This window comes from Arachis ipaensis, chromosome B05, assembly GCF_000816755.2.
Source record: "Arachis ipaensis cultivar K30076 chromosome B05, Araip1.1, whole genome shotgun sequence".
In the NCBI taxonomy this organism is placed as follows: Eukaryota; Viridiplantae; Streptophyta; class Magnoliopsida; order Fabales; family Fabaceae; genus Arachis; species Arachis ipaensis.
In genome coordinates, this window is record NC_029789.2 from 66,911,547 (window position 1) to 66,933,030 (window position 21,484).

The following is a 21,484-nucleotide window of genomic DNA, read 5'->3' on the forward strand; positions in this document are numbered from 1 at the left end:
CCTCTGCACCAGGCGTGCTTATTGTCTCCTTCTGAGGTGCTGGCTCATCTAGTTCGGGCAGAATGTCTTCGAGAATAGTGTCCAGTTCCTCTTCAAGTTTTTCAGCTTCAACTACTTCTTCGACTAGGGACTCTATGAGATCTATCCTCATGTATTCCTTAGGGGCATCTGAGTGTTGCATAGCTTCCATTGCATTCATTCAGCATAACCTCATCATCATTGACTCTAAGTGTCACTTCACCCTTCTGGACGTCTATGATAGTTTATCCCATGGCTAGAAAGGATCTTCCTAAGATGATGGATGCATTCTTGTCTTCTTCCATGTCCAATATCACGAAGTCTACAGGAAAGGTAAAGGGTCCCCACTCTCACAAGCAAATCTTCCACCACTCTCAATGGAAACTTGACTGAGCGATCAGCAAGTTGCAGGAAAATGCAGGTGGGCTTGATTTCTTGAATCTGGAGTTTCTTCCTTACTAATAATGGAATTAGGCTGATGCTTATTCCAAGATCATATAAGGCCTTCTTTATACAAGTATTTCCAATGGTGTAGGGGATTATAAAGCTCCCAGAGTCTTACAGTTTATCGGGTAGGTTCCTCTGAATGACTGTACTGCATTCCTTGGTGAGGATAACTATTTTTGCCTCTCTTCAGTCCCTTTTGTGACTTAGTATGTCCTTCATAAACTTAGAATAGGAAAGCATTTGCTCTAGAGACTCCGCAAAGGAGATTTTAATCTCAAGTTTCTTGAAAACTTCCAAGAACTTGGAAAATTGCGTATCCTTTTCTGCCTTCTGGAGTTTCTGAGGATTAGGGCTGCGCAAAAAAATCCAAATCTTGGATTTTAAACCCAATCCAAACCAAACCATTTTAAAAAAACCAGTTTTTTTTAAAAAAAAAATCCAAACCACATTGCATCAATTTTATGGTTTGGTTTTTTAATCCAAACCATTTAACCAACTTAAATCCAGATCCGGATCCAAATCCAAATTAGGATCCAAAGTTGGAAAACCCTAATTCGGTGAACAAAGTTCACACTACGCACAAATCAAACGTGCTTCTCCTTCAATGGTGTGGTCACAGCCAGTCTCTGTCACAGGCCATCGCCGCTGGAATCTTCTAGATCAACACTTTCGTCGCCACTTTCCGCCGCCTCGTTGATTCTCTTGGAACCATTAAAGACACTCCCGACCACCGCCAGAAGCTGTACGTTTACTTTTCCATTTTTTCACTGAGATGTATTTTCTTGCAAGGTAAATTTTTTTTGTAGGCACAACACGAGACAGAGGATATCGAGGCTGGTGAAGGATATTTCTGCTAAGCTCAAGTCATTGAGTGAATTTGATCGCCATGCTTCTGTTGCTAATGTATAATTTACTTCTCTGATCTTCTTTACCTTTGATGTTATAATTTCATTAATTTGTTGTTTATTGCATTTTTCTGCTTCATTTGGAACTTCGAATCAATTTTTTTTTATTTGGAAATTTCAAAACGAAAATTCAAGCTTCCTTGAACTTGAATTTGAACCCTAGGAAGCTACTTCGTGAATGGCAAGTCGTTATTCTTTAACTATGTTGGAATTTAGAAGCTACTTAATTTCTCTTTCCATGTCATTGCAGAGATTAGTTCAACATCAACCAACCCAACACCCCACTTCGGAGGAATTGAGCATTGGGAAAATCAAGTTCAAAGCTTTCAATTTGGTTATCAAGTTCACTATTACAAGTTTGCGGTTATCTTGTTCATGGACAACTTTTGTCATAAGCCTATCAAAACCAAAGGTAAGGAGAGAAGAACTCTTATGTTATTATGAACAACAGGGGCCCTAGCCAGAGAGTAGTCATTGGTGCACAAATTACACCATCTATTAAAATGATCCTCGTGTATCTCAGATCTGCTTATGGTACATAAAAAAAAGGAAAACTGTAGCTAGAGAAAGTTTTAATCCTTAAGAACTGAAGGAAATGGTAGATGAAGTTTACTTTTACATTCAGGTTCTATACATTTCCAATATACGAATGAATCCGATTCCATAATTACTGTAAAACAAAATCCGCGTTGTGTTTGGGAAAATGGAAGTGTTCTGGACATAGTAGAATTCAAATAAAAGTTGAAAAGTGAAAGGCATAAATATCATAGATTATATTCCAAATAAAAAGGTTCATATGGGTTTTTTTGCATATATGGTTTTCTAGTGAAGTAGGATCTCAGCAGGTCGTGTCGTGCAAGTTCATCATTATTTTAAGGTGGGAGAAATTGGGGAAGGATACCAGAGCACAATTTTTGTAGTTGCACTTGGATCAACTCACAAACTGCATAGTGATTAGGAGATTGATTTTGTGGGGTAGGGACTAGGGCTTTAACGCCTAGGATTCAAGATGGAATATGGATGTCATGGATATATGCTTTAGGTTTGTAGACTGTGATAGTGTATGTTGCGTAGTAGAATGCCAGACTCAGAGTCCTCTGTGTAATTTAAATTCTATCAACAGTTCAACGTGGCTGAGTAAATGCAATAAAATAAAAGATTAGGAGTGGATGTATTTGGTAGAAAGTTTGTGCTGTCATTGATTAGGATATGAATGAAGCTGACTTTAAGTTGACTAATATGGACCCATAAAAAAAATGGTTCAAAAGAAATATAGTCTAATTTAGTTGTGTTGTTTGGATATCGTATACTCTCTGTATACTCTCTGTATCATAACTGATAAGTGTTGTTTGGATTGATTGATAAACCACTATTTTATGATTTATCTTGTGCTCAATTGAGTGGATTTTATCAATCTTTCATACACTTATTCATATGATTTGCATGGTTTTACTTTTTCCTTCCTGATTTTGTGCTATGATTGAAAACATGCTTCTTTGGCCTTATATTTGCTAATATTAATCTTTTCTTATTACCATTCGATGCCTTGATATGTGCGTTAAGTGATTTCAGAGATTATAGGGCAGGAATGACTTAGAGAATGGAAAGGAAGCATGCAAAAGTGGAAGGAATACAAGAAACTGAAGGAACTGCTAAAGCTGTCCAGCCTGACCTCCTGGTACTAAATCGACCATAACTTGAGCTACAGAGGTCCAAATGACACGGTTCCAGTTGCGTTGGAAATCTAACATCTGGGGCTTCACAACGATATATAATTTACCATAGCTGCCCCTAAGCCAGGTGACGGGAACACGTAGATCACGCGGATGCATGACCTGGCAAAAGTGCAATCCGTGTAAACGCGTGGACGACGCTTCTGCGTCACTTTGCCGCGACCTGTACGTACCAGAAATCACTGGGGGCGATTTCTGGGCTGTTTTTAACCAAATTTTCAGCCCGAAAAACACAGATTAGAGGCTATAAAGTGGGGGAATGCATCCATTCATTAAGATGTCTTCCATTATTCACTTTTCAGAATTTAGATGTAGTTTTTAGAGAGAGAGGGGTTCTCCTCTCTCTTAGGTTTTAGGATTAGGATTCCTCTTAAAGGATTTAGGATTTTAACTTCCTCTCAGGTTCAATATTCCTTTTACTTTATATTTCTTTTTTACTTTCAGATACTTTAATGCTTTTATTTGTTGATTACTTATGTTGCCAAATTGGCTTACGAACCATTCATGTTAGGATTTTCTTTATTTAATATAAATTGAGGTATTTCAGATTTATGATTCTTATTTAGCTTTTTACATTCTTGGCTTGAATTGATTAATTGAAGACTCTTGAGTTATCAAACTCATCGTGATTGATAATTGTTATTTTTGCTAATTGAGTTGAATTCCGATAACTCTAGTCCTTTCTTAGGAGTTGGCTAGGACTTGAGGATCAAACTAATTAGTCCACTTGACTTTTCTTTTCTTTAGTAAAGGTTAACTAAGTGGGATTAAAACTCAATTCTCATCACCATCGATAAGGATAACTAGGATAGGACTTCCAAATTTTCATACCTTGCCCAGAGTTTTATTAGATATTAATTTATTAATTCCTGCAATTTATTTTCCTTGTTCAAACCTTTTGAAATCCAAAAACATTGTTTTTCATAACCAATAATAAATCATACTTCCCTGCGATTCCTTGAGAAGACGACCCAAGGTTTGAATACTTCGGTTTATAAATTTTACTGGGTTTGTTACTTGTGACAACCAAACGTTTGTACGAAAAGATTTTCTGTTGGTTTAGGAGCTATACTTACAACGCGATTATATTTGTGACTTTCTTTACCGATAGGAAATCAGTCCGCCAAAATGGCGCCATTGCTGGGGAATTGCAAACATGTGCCTTATTATTGGTTATTATAAATATTTGCTTTTAAATTGATTTTTTTCGAAAAAAAAAATTTCAGAGTTTTTATTTTAAAATTTTTATCCTATCTTATCTTATTTCAAAATTAAATTTCAAATTTCAAATCTTTTTCAAAATATTTTGTTTTTGTTAATTTTTGTTTTTATTTTTTCCTACTACTATGAACTCTCACCCCTTTGGCTCTGAGTCTGGTTACAATTATGTTACAGGAAGAGGAAATTACAATGAGAACAGGTATCAAGGTTGGAACAACCAAAGATGGGAGGAGCCACAAGGATTTGATCAACCCTCATGGCAACAACCACCTCCAATGGACTATCAACAACCGTTCTGTGATGCATATCAAGGCAATGGCTATGGTGAGCGCTCTTTTGATTATCAACAACCACCACCATATGCCTATGAACCCTTTCCTCAACATGACTTTGGACCACCATACTCACAAGCCTCTTTCCACCATTCACCTCCATATGACCCTAACCCATATCTACCATACCAACCACTTTATGAGCCAATTGAACCATACATAGAACCACCCCCATTCCAACACAATTAATCTCATGAACCACCACCTCAATATACACCATCTCCTTATCATTATCAAGATGAACCACCTTCCTACCATGAACCCTTTCTCCCAACAAACGAACCCTCCTATCCACCCCAAACCTCCTTGGAGAAAGCACTTACCGATCTAAACTCTACTATACAAGATCTCGTCGCCCAAATTGGACCACCGAATACCTTCAACAATCAACCCTCAAGCTCTAGTGCACTTCCTTTTCAATCCCATAATGATCTTTCCATCCCATCACCACCCTCCCTGGAAGAGCACCCACATCCATCAATCCAAGAGCAACATGATCCCAATGATGCTATTGACACGGAACAAGAGAGAAGGGATCATCTTCGCGAATCCATACTTCATAAGGAGCTAGAGGAGGCACTAAAGGTGAAGGTAGAAGGGACCTTTGCAGATGAAGGAGAAGTTGAAGAGAGTTGTCATAGAAAAGAAATCATCAAGGAGGAGTACGATTTTATACTTAAACAACTGGACAAAGCAGCAATTATTGAAAAGGAAAAAGTGGTTGCAGACTTAGGAGATGCTGAACCTCCATGGGAAAGTCAAGTTATAGAGCCTCCTTCCAAGGCGATTGAAATTGATGTTGAAGAGGGTGTACAACCTCCGAGGCATATCATAGTTGAAGACTTGGAAGAGGTTGGTCAAGAGATGGAGATTAAAGAAGAAGAAGCACAGCCTCCCATGCCCTTGGTAAGCAATGAAGAAGAGATTGAATTGGAAGAAAGCTACCAAGAGGAAGAGGTTGATATTGAAGAAACTTGCAAAGAGGTGGAAGTTGTTAGAGAAGAGCACAAGGGAGTAGAGCTTGCAAATTCGTTAGAAATACCTCTCCCAAGGCCATTACCGTCCAACACAACGTTCAAGTGGGTAAAATTCTTATCCTTGACCTTTACTTTCCAACTTGAATATGGGATACTAGAAACGGATGGTCAGCTTAGAGCTCTTTGTAGCATTAAGAGTAAGAGGAAGATGGTCAGTGGTAATAATTGTCCTGCAAGGTTCATTATGGTTGGAAGCTTTAAATTTAAACGCAAAGGTTGGTGTAGAGTTCAATTAAATGGGTCTAGGAAGTTGTTTGGATGCTTCAGTGAGAATTCAAAAGCTGAACCACCCGGATGGAATCATGATAATCAACTTGAAGACGGGTGTAGAAACAAGATTTGGGATCCAGGAATATATGAGGATCAACTTTGGGAGCTCAAAGCTTGTGAAGAACCCCATCAAAGCTTGAGGAATTTACTTAGTATTGATAGAGCTTATTGGAAGTCCAAGCATTGGTGGAAATTTCAAGACGAGTTCAAGCACAAGCCGCCATGACAAGGAGCTCAGCACATGTCCAACTTAAGGACTTTAACTAAAAGTGCTAGGTGGGAGACAACCCACCATAGTATAATCATTCCTTTTTTCAATTTTAATTTTATTTCGATTTGTTTTTAAGTTTTATTTTATTCCATCTTATTGAACCTGGAATTATTCATAACATTTGCATCAACATCTGCATAATGCATTCTGTATTTTGCATATATATATTAAAAAAAGAAAGAAAGAAACACGCACGCGACGTGGAAGCGTCGCTGACGCGTCCGCATCACAAGTGTATTAGGAAGAAAAGAAAAGTGAACAGAGAATCACGCGAGAGTGTGGCTGGAGGCGTGCCTTAGGCACAAATATGCCCACGTGACCGCGTCGCCGACGCGGCCACGTCATTTGAAAAAATAGCTTCCCCACGCGTCCGCGTCACCCACGCGAACGCGTGGCTTTGTAAAATCGACATAAACGGGTGTATGGCAGTATGTTGGGCTGGAATGGGGCTGGACTCGCGCTAGAAGCCCAAGCCCTCCCATGCTAATGCGTTCCCCACGTGGCCGCGTCATTTTTCAAAAATGGCCAGCCACGCGATTGCGTCAACCACGCGACCGCGTCACCCAAAAATTTGGCAAAAAGAGTTTCGAACAGAGAGTTGCGCGAACGCGAGGCTGCACTCACGCCAATCGCACAAATCAGGCCACGTGATCGCGTGACCCACGCGTCCACGTCACCTGACCTTATCGCGCACCACGCGACCTCGTCACTCACGCGTCCGCGTCGCCTGCGTCGCACAATTTATCCAGATCAGCGCCAATTATCTTATCTTTTCTTTTCTAATCCTAATTTCTTCTATCTTTTCTTCTTTCCTCTTTCTTTCTTACTTTATCTCTTTCACTTCTCATTCTTTTTCACCTTCATTCTATTTTACTTAATTTATTTTCATACTTTCATTCATTGCATTTTAATTTCGTGCATATTTTTCTTTTCTTTTCTAAATTCATTATTTTTCCTTTAGTGTTGATTTTCTTATTTAACTGTTGCATCTTCTCTTGTATTATTTTGGGTGCTTAGGGACTTGTTTTATTCTAGTTAGGTAATATTATTTAAATCAATGCCAATCTTTTATACCTGTATTACTTTTGCATTGACATGAATTTATATTATCTCTCCTTACCCACACTCTCTTCGCTATTGTTGCAAATTTTTGCATTCTTGATTTGCCATGTACTTCTACTGTTTTCTCACTTGCATGTTGTAGCTACCATGTAATTGAGACCCTCATTATTTGGCATTAACCCAACCATATTTTATTTGTTTTCTTATCTTTATTTCTGGGTTACTGTTCTTTTTTTCTCTTCTTTCAGGCTGGCCACCGAAGACGGAAAAAGGGAGAAACTTCTAAAATGGGAGACAAACAAGTCCATCTGCACAATCCTTGAAGAAAAGCATCAGTTGGAACAACCCGTCCACCTGCACATCTCAGCATGCACCGAGGACGGTGCAATCTTTAAGTGTGGGGAGGTCGATGCCGATCTCCATGGGTTAGCTAGTTTCTTCTTTTCAACACCATTGTTTTATTTTCTTTGTTTGTTCATTATTTCATTTGCATGTTTAATTGCATGTTTGTTTGATTTTATGCATTTAGCTACTGCTTGGTTGAGAAATAATAAGTTTCTTTTTAAGACCCTATTTTTGAAAAAAAAATAATTTTCACTAATTTAAAATCAAAATTTTTGTGTTAAACTTGTTTGAAGATCGTAAATTGGAACATGGTTTTTGAGCTAAAGAATACACAACCTGTGAGATTTTGAGCTTATTTATATGGTTACATTATTTAACCATAAATTTTTATTCTTCTGTGTTTTCTTCTCCATAACTGCAATCTATATTTTGTTCCACTCTATATGTCCATTATTTAGTGTATTTACATGCTTGCATATGATTGAGGCCATTACTTGTTTTCACTCACTTATCCCAAATAAGCCTATCCTTTTATGTCACTCTTGTTAGCCACTTTGAGCTTTTTAACCCCCCCTCTATTCCATAACCACATTACTAGCCTTAAGCAGAAAAATAAAATAAAAATTCCAAGTTGAATCCTTGGTTAGCTTAAGATAGATATTGTGTATAATTTAAGTATGGAAAATTTTATGGGAACATGGGATGATAGAAAAAAAAGAGAAATTAAATTGAATAAGTTATTTGAAAATTTGGGAAGCATGCTTATGTGAAATTAAAATAATTAAATTACCATGTGCATTAAAAAAAATATTAAGTAATTAAATAAGGGGATACAAAAAAAAAGAGAAGAAAAATAATATTACCCCAAATGAAAAATAAAAAGAATCAATGCACATGGGACAAAATTCAAAAATAAGTTTGATACATGAGCATGTAATACAAAAGTGGGAAAAATTTGGGTAGCTAGGTAAAGCATTTTAAATTATATAAAGTATATATGTTAGGTGAAATCTTAGACTAATCAAGGATTCACTTTGTTAGCTCACTTAGCCTTATATATATATATATATATATATCCTTACCTTTACCTCAGCCCCATTACAACCCTGAAAAGACCTCATGATGTTTGCATTTGTATACTAAATATTTGTTGATTGGTTAGATGAAGAACAAGGTTGAGAAAGCATGACTAGGGAAGAGTAGAGTGATTGACCCTAGACACTTGAGATTTAGAGTGATATACACTACCAGTAAGGGTTCAATGCTTGATTCTATATTCCCTGCTTTCATGAGCTATCTTCTTACAAGTTTACTTGTTTTTACTGTATGGTTTGAATTAGTGGAATTTGATTTATATTTGTCTTGGAGAACTTATTTATTTTTAACCAAGTAGGTAGAAGCATTTCACATTTAGTTGCATTCATATAGATAGGATTGCATTTCATACATTTTACCATTCCTCTTCACTCCTTTATAGCTTCTCTTGAGCTTAGCATGAGGACATGCTAATGTTTAAATGTGGGGAGGTTGATAAACCACTATTTTATGGTTTATCTTGTGCTCAATTGAGTGGATTTTATCAATCTTTCATACACTTATTCATATGATTTGCATGGTTTTACTTTTTCCTTCCTGATTTTGTGCTATGATTGAAAACATGCTTCTTTGGCCTTATATTTGCTAATATTAATCTTATCTTATTACCATTCGATGCCTTGATATGTGCTTTAAGTGATTTCAGAGATTACAGGGCAGGAATGACTTAGAGGATGGAAAGGAAGCATGCAAAAGTGGAAGGAATACAAGAAACTGAAGGAACTACTAAAGCTGTCCAGCCTGACCTCCTGGTACTAAATCGACCATAACTTGAGCTATAGAGGTCCAAATGACGCGGTTCCAATTGCGTTGGAAAGCTAACGTCCGGAGCTTCACAACGATATATAATTTACCATAGCTATCCCGAAGCCAGGTGACGCAAACGCGTGGATCACGCGGACGCATGACCTGGCAAAAGTGCAATCCACGCAAACGCGTGGACGACGCTTCCGCGTCACTTTGCCGCGACCTGTACATACCAGAAATCACTGGGGGCAATTTTTGGGCTATTTTTGACCCAGTTTTTGGTCCAGAAAACATAGATTAGAGGCTATAAAGTGGGGGAATGCATCCATTCATTAAGATGTCTTCCATTATTCACTTTTCAGAATTTAGATGTAGTTTTTAGAGAGAGAGAGAGAGGTTCTCTCCTCTCTCTTAGGTTTTAGGATTAGGATTCCTCTTAAAGGATTTAGGATTTCAACTTCCTCTCAGGTTCAATATTCCTTTTACTTTATATTTCTCTTTTACGTTCAGATACTTTAATGCTTTTATTTGTTGATTACTTATGTTGCCAAATTGGCTTACGAACCATTCGTGTTAGGATTTTTTTTATTTAATATAAATTGAGGTATTTCAGATTTATGATTCTTATTTAGCTTTTTACATTCTTAGCTTGAATTGATTAATTGGAGACTCATAAGTTATCAAACTCATCGTAATTGATAATTGTTATTTTTGCTAATTGAATTGAATTCCGATAACTCTAGTCCTTTCTTAGGAGTTGGCTAGGACTTGAGGATCAAACTAATTAGTCCACTTGACTTTTCTTTGCTTTAGTAAAGGTTAACTAAGTGGGATTAAAACTCAATTCTCATCACCATCGATAAGGATAATTAGGATAGGACTTCCAAATTTTCATACCTTGCCCAGAGTTTTATTAGATATTAATTTATTAATTCCTGCAATTTATTTTCCTTGTTCAAACCTTTTGAAACCTAAAAACACTGTTTTTCATAACCAATAATAAATCATACTTCCCTGCAATTCCTTGAGAAGAGGACCCGAGGTTTGAATACTTCGGTTTATAAATTTTATTGGGTTTGTTACTTGTGACAACCAAACGTTTGTACGAAAAGATTTTCTATTGGTTTAGGAGCTATACTTACAACGTGATTATATTTATGAATTTCTTTACCGATAGAAAATTAGTTCGCCATTTCATGTTTGTTTTAAGATTATCCATTTATGCTAAGGGAGGGAGATAGATAATGTACTTTAAATAGGTGGAGCTTCTAAGGTGTAATTTAGAAATTTGGTTGTGTCTATCTCTTGTTAAACTTGAAATGATCAAGTAAAAATGCTGTATCGTAATCCCTCTTTTATTTTTATTATTTTTTTTCTTCTGAATTTTAGACTTATAAGCATTTAATGGGTAGTGCTGGATATCATGATTGTTTTCATGCAAGTGCTGTCGTTTTCTCACTAATTTGCACATCAATGTTGAATGAACTCTTTTCAACACTTGAAGTTGTTTTGCCGTATTTGAACTCCAATTTTTATGATCTTTTGTGTCAAGGAACAATAACTTATTTTTCTTTGCATAAATTTGTATTTATTTTGTTTTATTGTTCAATGGATCTTCTTTTGGTGATGTTGTGAAACACTGAAGTAAGGGCAATAAAATTTGCTACGTGATTGGTGGGGGATTTTCCTTTTGTAGGGGACACTTTTTTCTAATTGTTTAATTCAAGGCACAATTAATGTTGTTGTCTTCATTGTTGTAGTAGTAATCAATATTCTATATAATCTTAGTTGTCTTAATTGTTACAACTAATAATTCTTTGAATGAACTGTTATTCTTTTACCAAATTCGAACGTGCACATAATTTTCTTTAGCTGTACATCAGATCCAAAGAAAGAGTAGCACTAGTAATACCATAATTTGTTTGTCTTCAACATTTATAAGAAAGTAATGATTAAAAAATAAGCTTTTAGACGAATTTTAAATTTTTAATGTATTATAAATTTAATTTTTTTTGGATAAATGAATTGTCATAATGACATTGTTCTTGCTTAGAAAAAATACACGGTATCTCACATTTAAGTAGAAATAGGATGACTGAATTATTGCATTGTTTTTAATTACTAAACTCATGGTAGATAGAACAAAATTATGGCAGAGTAAGATTGGGATTTATGGATGAGAAAATGATGGTCGGTTAGTTGGCTTAACGTGCTTGAATGTTCTGATGAAATAGGATGATCAAAATCAAAATGGTTACTTTTGAGTGCTGTAAAGTGTAAACAGCTCATTTGACAAAGGCATTTTTTTCTTTGCGAGATATATGAACATGGATTAGTTTATGAATCATGTTGAAGTTTTATTGGCTGTTGTTTCTTTGGATTAGTTTGTGTTAATTTTAGCATGTTTGACACCAAATTTTGAGTTATGTACACCTTGCTTTATATGCAGAGTAAGATGATTGAAAACAGTAATATTGAAGCAGTAGGGATGTCTGCTAGCACTCAACCATCTTCTCCACCGTCAAGTGTTCGTAAGAATCGGTCAGCTGTCTGGGATCATTTTGATGTAGAGAATGCTACCGGAAAGAAGGCTAAATGCAAATATTGTGGTAGATTAATACAATATGGGAATGGAACAGACTCAATGGGTGGTCATTTGAGAAGATGCAAGCAAAATCCTAATAATGATTCGAACAAAAGAAGAAAAACAACGACCACACCGACTATAGATGAGCGTGGTGTTTTAAATTCACCCAGTGCTTCCAAATTTGACCAAGAGGAGGCTCGAAGGGCACTTGTGGAAATGTTTATTGGGGAAGGGCTACCATTTCGCTTTGTTGAAAGCCCGAAATTCCGAAGATTTGTGCATGTCCTACAAGCAAAATTCAAAGTTCCTTCACGGACTACATTAGCACGTGACATTGGAGCTCTTTATGCTGAAAAGAAGATGAAGTTGCAAGATTTTCTTTCGGCAAATTGTGGTAGAGTATGTCTAACCACTGACACTTGGACTTCAATTTCAAAATTTTACTTATATGATTTTGACAGCACACTTTGTTGATTTGGATTGCAAATTACATAAAAAAATACTTAATTTTTGTCAAGTGACAAGTCATTCAGGAGATGTTATAGGAGCAACAATTGAATCTTATTTAAATAATTGGAATTTGAAGCGGGTATTTAGTGTGACAGTTGATAATGCCTCGTCTAATGATGTTGTAATTAAATATCTGAAGCAGCGATTGAATTCTTGGAATAGCATTATTTTGAATGGTGAATTTATTCATATGAGGTGTTGTGCACATATTATAAACTTAATTGTAAAAGAAGGGTTGAAAGAGATTGATGAATCAGTCTTGAGGATTCGTAGTGCAGTAAAGTATGTTAGATCTTCTCCATCTAGAGCTAGTAGGTTTCAAAAGTGTGTTGAACTAGAAAAAATCCAATATAAAGGCTTACTTTGCATGGATGTTGAGACTAGGTGGAACTCTACCTATCAAATGTTAGAGGTAGCTTTGAAGCATCGCAAAGCATTTGAGTTGCTTACTTTGAAAGATAATACCTATATAGGAGAGATGAATGGAGGAAAAGGGAGAGGTGTTCCTTGTGATTCAGACTGGCAGTATGCTGAGTCCATTGTACCATTTTTGCGAGTGTTCAGTGATGCCACTATATGTGTTTCTGGTACCTTATATGTTACCAGTGATATGTATATAAATGAAGTATTTGCAGTTGGACGATTTATTCGTCATTCTTGCGATTCTGTTGATTTTAGTACTATGTCAATGGTAGAAAGGATGAGGGTTAAGTATGAGAAGTATTGGGGCAATCCTGATTCGGTGAATATGTTGTTATTGATTGCTATTGTACTTAATCCAATGCAAAAGATTGAGTATGTCAATTATTTCTTGGATTACTTATTTGGAGAAGAAAAAGGAGGCGAATTGAAGTCAAAGTTGTCCAAGTGTATAAAGTTACTTTACCAGCAATACCAAAGTTCTGAGGAAGCAAGTGAACCTGATACGCAATATGTTCAAGCCAACAACATTAATACCAATCTTCATGGCATGGGCTTTTTTCTGCAAGCAACCGGTCGTAGAACAAAGACAAGATCTGAACTTGATAGATATTTACAAGAAGAGATACTCCCATAAGTTCGATATACTAAACTGGTGGAAAGTCAACTCAACCCGATCTCCAATTCTGGGAAATATGGCTCGTGAGGTATTGGCTATACCTATTTTTACGGTAGCTTCGGAGTCTGCATTTAGTACTGGAGGAAGAGTCATCGATCCATACCGTAGTTCCTTAACACCTAGAATGGTAGAGGCCTTAGTCTGCACGGGAGATTGGCTTAAGAAAGATCTTTTCTCTACTTTAGATGATGATGGTGAAGTTCTTCAACAAGTTGATCAAGGTATAGGATTTTTTCATATTTCTTCTCATTTTATTTTATTTTTGTTTTTGTCGTCTTTCTATTTTAGAATTTAGGTATTAGTTACTAATTAAAAGTTGTTGAATATAGACTTGATAATTAATTTGATTCACTTGGCAGATATATTTTCCTCTAACGATGGTGCTTGTTCTATGGCGGCATCAATTGATAATCTTGATGATGACTAGGTATGCTTAATATTCTCCTTTGGTTTAATACTTTCATTCAAAGATTTGTTTTAAAATGACAAAGGTATATTTTGTTATTTACAGATATATTTTCCTCAAAGGTTATGGTTGTTTGATGATTTTGTTGGCAACTTGGCATCTTTTGATACTTTGTGGTTGTTGTTTTAGAGAGATTTTTCGGTGGTATTCTTTTGATGTTTTGAGAATGATTAAATGTTATATAGATTAGCTATTGTCATTAAATTTATAAAGAACCAAATTCTAGTTGTAATGAACCTATACACTTTAAAATGACTTTAGTATTAATTTTACTTTTAAAAAAATTATAGTTTGAAAATTGAATTTCTAAAAACTAGTTTTAAAAGTGGATTTTTTGTTAAAATATCTAGTTTGAAAATTGGATTTTTAAAAACTAGTTTTAAAATTAGATTTTTGGTTGAAGAAACTGGTTTTAAAACTGGATTTTCAAAAATTGGTTTTAAAACTGGATTTTATAAAAGAAACCAGATTTTAGATTTGAATTTTAAAAAAACCAGATTTAAAACCGGTTTATAAGTAAAATCGGATTTTAAACCGGTTTATAAGTAAAACTGGATTTAAATTTTAAAACCAATTTAAAACCGATTTTTATTTTTTTAAACCGGTTTAGAACTGGTTTCTCTCTTCAATTCAGTTTGGATTTATAAAAATCCAAACCATGCCCACCCCTACGGAGGATATGGTAGCTTGCCCTTATATTCTAAGGCTTTTGGTAGTACAGGATGAGTATCCAGGGTGACTGGAAGGGAGTTTTTATGGGGTCTGAGGGAAACATTCCTTGGATTGGCATTTATATCTCTTCCCCTCTCTGGGCAATGAATGCTTGTGCTTCCCCCTCCTGGGAGTTCAACACCCTCAATGGTGCTCTGGGTTGTTTTGTTTTCATTGCCTGCTATCTCTTTTTCATCCTGGGCCCTTCTGTTCTGAGGTTGGGTATTCAGGGCTCTACCACTCCTCAATTGAATTACTTGGCACTCCTCTCTTATCTGTTCAGATATCTGCTATTTGGCTTGGCTAAATTGTGTTTTCATATTCTTCCTTATCTGTTTAGATAATGCAGCAAGCATGGAAGCCAAGTCGGATGGGTTTTCATGTTGTGGGGTTTGGGAAGGGGTGTTGTTAACTGAACCTTGCAGGTTTAATACTTGTTGTGTGAGAAAGTTCAGTTGCTAGGTTAAAGATTCATTTTGTTCAAGAATGTTGGGTTCAGTGGATACGGTCTTAACTTCCCCCTTCATTGAGGTCTCACTGGCTGAGTATAAATATTGATTGTTGGCGACAATCTCAATGAGTTCATCAGCTTCATCAGTTGTCTTCCTCATGTGTATTGAACCATCAGCAGAATTATTCAAGGACATCTTGGCCATGTCTGAGAGTCCATAATAGAAAATATCCAGCTTGACCCAGTCTGAGAACATTTCAGTGGGGCATCTTCTGAGCATCAGCTTGTATCTTTTCCAAGCATCATGGATGGACTCATTCTCTCCTTGTTTAAAGGTTTGAATATCCATTCTCAACTTAGTCAGCTTCCTTGGGGAAGTATTCATTCATAAACTTGTTCACCACTTTGCTCCATGTGTTCAGGCTTTTTCTGGGTTGAGCATCCAGCCACCTCTTTGTTTGATCTTTCATAGAAAATGGGAAGAGTAGTAGCCTGTAGACATCAGGGTCTACTCCGTTGGTTTTCATAGTGTCACAGATCTACATGAAGTCAGCAATGAATTAACTAGGTTCTTCCTGTGGAAGTCCATGTTAACTGACAGTTTTACTGCACTAGAGTGATTAACTATGGGTTGAGCTCAAAGTTGTTTACTCTAATAGGAGGCACACTGATGCTCCTTCCATAGAAAATAAGAGTGGGAGTTGTATAGGATCCCAAAGTTCTTCTGGGTTGTGCATACTCATTTGTGTCCATGGTGAACTTTCCAGTTCCTACATACACACTTATGAGACAAAGAAAGGTGGGAGTCTCTATGTCAGAGTATAGAGAACTCTCAAGTATCCTAAAAAGAAATAAAATAAAATAAAATAAAGTAGGTGATTAACTCAGAAAATTTTGAAACAAGAATTCAAGAATTAACCTAAATTTTCGAAAATTTAAAAGGAGGGTTTTCAAAAATTTGAAATTCAAAAAGAAAGAAAAAAAGGTAATACCAAGCTTTAAAATTTGAAATTAAATAAAAAGAAGATGCAAAAGTTTTCGAAAATTCAAGAGAAAAGTTTTTAAATTTTTTTGAAATAAATAAAAAGAAAAACACTAAAAAGACACCAAACTTAAAAATCAAAAATAAGAAAAAATTAATAATGAAATTTTTCAAAAAAATAGAAAAATAGGTAAAACTTAAAATTAGAAATTCAAAAGGAAATAAATAGTCACAAACTAATAAAATAAAAAATTACCTAATCTAAGCAACAAGACAACCGGTAGTTGTCAATCTCGAACAATCCTCGGTAACGGTGCCAAAAACTTGGTACGCAAAATTTGAACTCGCACAACTTCACCGGCAAGTGCACCGGGTCGTCCAAGTAATACCTCAGGTGAGTGAGGGTCAATCTCACGAGGATTGTTGGATTGAGCAAGCAATAGCTATCTTGCTAGACTTAGTTAGGCAAAAAGTAAAGAGAGTAGTTTTTGAAAGTGCATAAAACAAGATAATAAAGAAAAGCAGTTAAAGGTGGTGTAGAGATAATATATGGAAGCAGTTAAGGCCTCAGAGATGTTTATCTTTCTGGATTAATACTTCTGACTAACTACTTTAATAATGAATGATTAATTCTATGGCAAACTGTAAGTGATTAAACCCTAATTCCTTATCAATTTAATCTCCTCTGATTCTCATTAAACACCAGGGTCAGTGGTCATTCAATTTGAACGAGGGAGAACCTCAGCATTCTAGTTTATACCACAAAAGCCCTAATCACCCCAGATCCCAGCTGAACAGATGTTCCCATGTCCCCAACCAGTTGTGTATTAGTCGTCTAGGAGATGTATTCTCAAGCTGTAGTTCAATACTATCCAGTCAAGGACTCGCAAGAACTTGTGTAGAAAAAGGGTCATACTTCTGATCCACCTAGTTTTGTTTACATTGAAGAACAAAAATACATCTTAGAATGGAATCAAACATATATTAAAATAGAAGAGTAATAATATTAATCGATAGAAATAAACAGAGCTCCTAACCTTAACCAGGAGGTTTAGTTGCTCATGACTTTACAGAGAAAACAGAAGTAAAGAAGAAGATCTGAAGTAATTTATTCAAATCCCCTTTTAATCCTAAGTGATCTCTTCTTTAAATAGTAAAATACTAACCCTAAAAGATGTTTATTTAAATTAAGAATTACAAAAATAAGATAAGAAAAGCCTAAGGAGTGCTAAAATCCACTTTGGGGCCCACTTGGTGAGTGTTTGGGCTAATGCCTGCGCTTAACTTGGATTCTGGGCGTTGAACGTGGAGAGAGGGGTGAGCTAGTTGGTTTCTGCTCCCTGACTGGTGTTGAACGCCAGTTTTGGGCGTTCAACATGGGGCTTGCTCCTCTATGGGCGCTAAACGCCAGGTTTGGACGTTTAGCGCCAGATTTGGCAGTAATTCTGGAAGAAAAGTATAAACTATTATATATTTCTGGAAAGCTCTGAAAGTTAGCTTTCCAACACCATTAAGACCATGTCAATTGGATCTTTGTAGCTCAAGTTATGCTCGTTAGAATGCAAGGAGGTCAAGATTGACAATATCTACTACCCTTCCTTCGTCTTTAAACAGGATTCTGCCAAACTTGCCCAAATTCACCTAAAAATCAAAGAAACAATACAAAACTTAAAGTAGCATCCAAAGATGAATTTTGTACTAAAACATAATAAAACTTAGTAAAATCTAACTAAAAACACTATAAAAATAGATAGAAAAAGGGTATAAGATGATCATGCATCAAACATATTGACAATAACCAAAAATCTGACACCAATTTCATATTTCCCGGCAACGGTACCAAAACCTTGAGGTGCAGGAATTACGCCGGTTTGAATTTTACATAAAAATAGAATTTTGTTGCGAGTATAGACCAAACCGACAAATAACTCCCACGATCATAGTTTAGAAATATAGAGATTTTGTCACAATCAAATCAATTAACTGGGAGTTTGAAGTCTCGGGTTGTCTCCCTTTGACCATGAAAATTGATGTGCACACTCTTGGTTGCGAAATACGGGGATTTTAAAGCATAAAAAGGAAAATTAAAAAGAACTAAAGAATAAAAGAACTAGCAAAGGATCAAAAAGGAAATGAATGCAAATCAAAAGAAAGCAAGATCAAAACTAGTAAAAATGCGATAAATACATAAAAGAGCCTTGACTTGGGAATGAGAATTAAGGAATCCTATCATCGTCATAACCACAACTATGGCAATTATGATGAGTTAATCTCACTTTGTCAATCCCTAACATCGAGGAGTAAGTCAAGCAAGCATAATTGACCTTAATCCATAAGTAAAAAGCTAACTTACTAATTAACTTAATAAAAAGCTTGCGTCAATGGAAACAAAAGCCAACTAGCAACCTAAGAATTACTACTAAATGTCGGACATTATGACTCTAGTATCCTAGGAACTCATAAAGGTGTGAAAATCTACTCAAAATTCATAATTGGCATTTTCACAAACACCTTGTGGGCATAAAAACAAAACATGGTAAATTTTAAAGGAAAATAAAAACTATAACCAAACAATTCACAATATCAACAATAGACATTCAGTCAAGCAAGTATAAATCATAAAATATTAAATTCATCAACCAAAACTTCAAGAAATTAAAATTGCATATATTAACAAAGTAACTTCAACTATAAGAAAATAAGAGTAAATGTGATGTAATTAAAGAGAAATTAAAGAGTACTTACAAAGAGATGAGAAAAATCCAAGATCAAAACTGAAATTATAAAATTCTACAATGAAACCTAAATAAAACATAAGAGAGAATTTGCTAAACTGCACTACTCCTACTCATAATGTGTATTTCTATTGTAAAAGTGTGCTCTTCTTGATGTATGTTCATTTTCATTTGATATAGCCTTTAAATTGGCTTCAACAACTCCCAAAATTGGGCCAAGAGGTCCTCAAAATCGTGAGTCACGTGCTTCATTAATGAAGTCACGTGCATGAACTTGTGCATACGCACAGATGTGTGCGTACGCACACTTGTTGGTTTCTCACTTGTGCGTACGCACAGAAATTTGTGCGTACGCACACTTCAGTGTGTGCTTCTCTTTTGTTTTCTTCATGAAATCTCCCATTTTACATGCTTCCTTCCACTTTTGCCTAGCCATTCATGCCTATTGGGCCTGGAATCACTCACGAAATATATCACGGTATTGAATGGAATAAAAGTAGAATTAAAATGATCAATTTAAGCACAAAAACATATATTTTCACATTTAGGTTCAATCTAGAGAGAAATCGCAAAAGTATGCTATTTTGGTGATTAAGTGTGAGTTTATGTGATGAAATCCGTCCAACTCAAGCAAAAAATCATCACCAAATATGGACTCATCAGTCGTCGTGACTAGATGTCACCCTTTGTGCATCTTCTTTAGTGAATGAGATTGTGGGCAGATCGGGAGCTCCGATGTCTTTTTCGACTTGGTATACCTCCTTAAAATGTCTTTTATGTGAAGACTTAGTAACTCGTCCTCCTGCAAATCATCCATTTATCATGTGTATGTATCTATCAGGGGTTTGTGGTGGCCGATCTTGCCAACTTCCATCTTCATCTCCTCTCTTCCTCTTTCCTAGGTCGTCTGACCTTTTAGTGAGGTACCTCTCTAGTTGACCTTCTCTGGCCAATTTTTCTATAACATTTTTCAGATCATAACAGTCATTGGTAGAATGCCCGTATAGTTTATGGTACTCACAATATTCTGTCTGACTTTCGGCCTTTTATGTTTAATAGGGCAAGGAGGTGGAAGTTTTTCAGTGTAACAGATTTTCTTGTAGATATCAACAAGAGAAACTCAGAGTGGGGTGTAGTTATGGTACCTTCGAGGCTTCTCCGATTTATACTCCTCTTTTTTCTTTGTCTCCTTCTCCCTGCCCAGAGCTTGGTAGGGAAGGTTTGGACTTTGGGATGGATCTCTAAGTCGGGAGTTCTCTTTCATGTTGATATACTTCTTTGCCCGCTCCTATTTTTCATACAAGGAATTCGGGTGTCGCTTGGATATAGATTGGAAAAATAGCCTTTCTCTAAGGTCGTTAACCAACCCCATTATCACTGCTTCAGGGGATAAGTTTTGTATTTTCAAACAAGCTTTGTTGAACCTTTTCATATAATCTCATAGTGTTTCTTCGACTTCTTGTTTTACCCGTAAGAGACTTGGAGCATGTTTTATTTTATCCTTCTGAATGGAAAATCGAGTAAGAAACTTTCTTGCCAGGTCATCAAAACAAGTCACCGACCTGGGTGGTAAGTTATCAAACCACTTCATCGCTGCTTTGGACAGCGTTGTCGGGAAGGGTTTGCAGCAAATTGCATTGGATGAATTAACCAGATACATCCAACTTTTGAAATTGCTAAGGTGATATCTCAGGTCAGTCATTCTATCATAGAGATCCATATTGGGACTTTAAAGTTCTTGGGAACCCTAGCTCGCATGATTTCTTCAATGATCAGGTCTTCTCCTCTAAGAGGACTTTCATCTCGATAAGCCCGATTGCTCCAATTTCGAAGGTCAGCCTCTAATTTCAAGAGTTTTTCCTCCATCTCTCGTTCTTGTCGTACCTCCTTTCGTAATGCCCGTGTACAAGTCCCAGTATCTCTGTAGGATGAATAGGTTCTTCATCTTCAAGTGGGTGGATTTTCAATTAGATTTGTCACGGAGGAGGGTTTCCTAATGTTCCTTCCCATGGGGACCACCCTTTCTCTCTTGTCGGGGAGGTATCATTAGTGCTCGGTCGCCATGATTAAGCTCTGGCTTGGACTCAGATGTGGTGTGTCCGTCTTCAAATTATTCATTCGTCATGGTATAGTGTAGACTTTCAAGTTTTTGGCAGCAGCACCAATATTCTCAGAGTTACCTGAAACTGGATTGTATTTGGGTCTGAACGGGAGGTCCAGACTCCTTCTGAGGTAGCGTCCGACTTGTATTGGTGTCGAGGTGCCGACGTCTGAGTTCTTTGTGAGGAGGTAAGGGTGGTACCTGTAAGAGACTCCAATACTTAAGTTAGTAAGGATTTAAATAGGTTTTTAGTAGATTGGGTCTTGAATATACCTAAGGGTGTTACCAGGGACGGACCCAGGTAGTGAGATAGGGGGCATTTGCCCCCACTCTTTTTTTTTTTTTTTAAATAGTTACAA

General features: G+C 36.3%; 2 protein-coding genes and 1 long non-coding RNA gene across 5 annotated transcripts; all 3 read left to right on the forward strand.

Annotated features, from left to right (window-relative positions):
* Window positions 271–12,626, forward strand: LOC107641895 (zinc finger BED domain-containing protein DAYSLEEPER-like). Its single transcript, XM_021123819.1, has 5 exons — window positions 271–351; window positions 1,125–1,207; window positions 1,272–1,368; window positions 1,621–1,782; window positions 11,933–12,626. Exons 1-5 carry the CDS (start codon window positions 271–273, stop codon window positions 12,542–12,544), a joined length of 1,035 nt encoding a protein of 344 aa, XP_020979478.1. The 3' UTR covers window positions 12,545–12,626.
* Window positions 12,771–13,637, forward strand: LOC107640691 (zinc finger BED domain-containing protein RICESLEEPER 2-like). The gene has a single exon (XM_021123820.1). The coding sequence runs from the start codon at window positions 12,771–12,773 to the stop codon at window positions 13,635–13,637; it is 867 nt and encodes a 288-aa protein (XP_020979479.1).
* LOC107641894 lies at window positions 13,646–14,485 on the forward strand. 3 transcript variants are annotated; one of them, XR_001620492.2, is made up of 4 exons: window positions 13,646–13,900; window positions 14,039–14,106; window positions 14,191–14,370; window positions 14,436–14,485. It is a non-coding gene; the product is annotated as an uncharacterized LOC107641894 (long non-coding RNA). The 3 variants fall into 3 exon arrangements; XR_002363038.1 differs by having other exon boundaries at window positions 13,649–14,106; XR_002363039.1 differs by lacking the exon at window positions 14,436–14,485 and having other exon boundaries at window positions 13,651–14,106; window positions 14,191–14,397.

Excerpts from the sequence above, each read along its gene's own strand:
- LOC107641895 (XM_021123819.1), top strand. The coding sequence starts at position 271 with ATGGCTAGAAAGGATCTTCCTAAGATGATGGATGCATTCTTGTCTTCT. Across the intron at positions 1,208-1,271 it reads CCCGACCACCGCCAGAAGCT|GCACAACACGAGACAGAGGA; the intron begins GTACGTTTACTT and ends TTTTTTTTGTAG. Across the intron at positions 1,783-11,932 it reads TAAGCCTATCAAAACCAAAG|AGTAAGATGATTGAAAACAG; the intron begins GTAAGGAGAGAA and ends CTTTATATGCAG.
- LOC107640691 (XM_021123820.1), top strand. The coding sequence starts at position 12,771 with ATGAGGTGTTGTGCACATATTATAAACTTAATTGTAAAAGAAGGGTTG.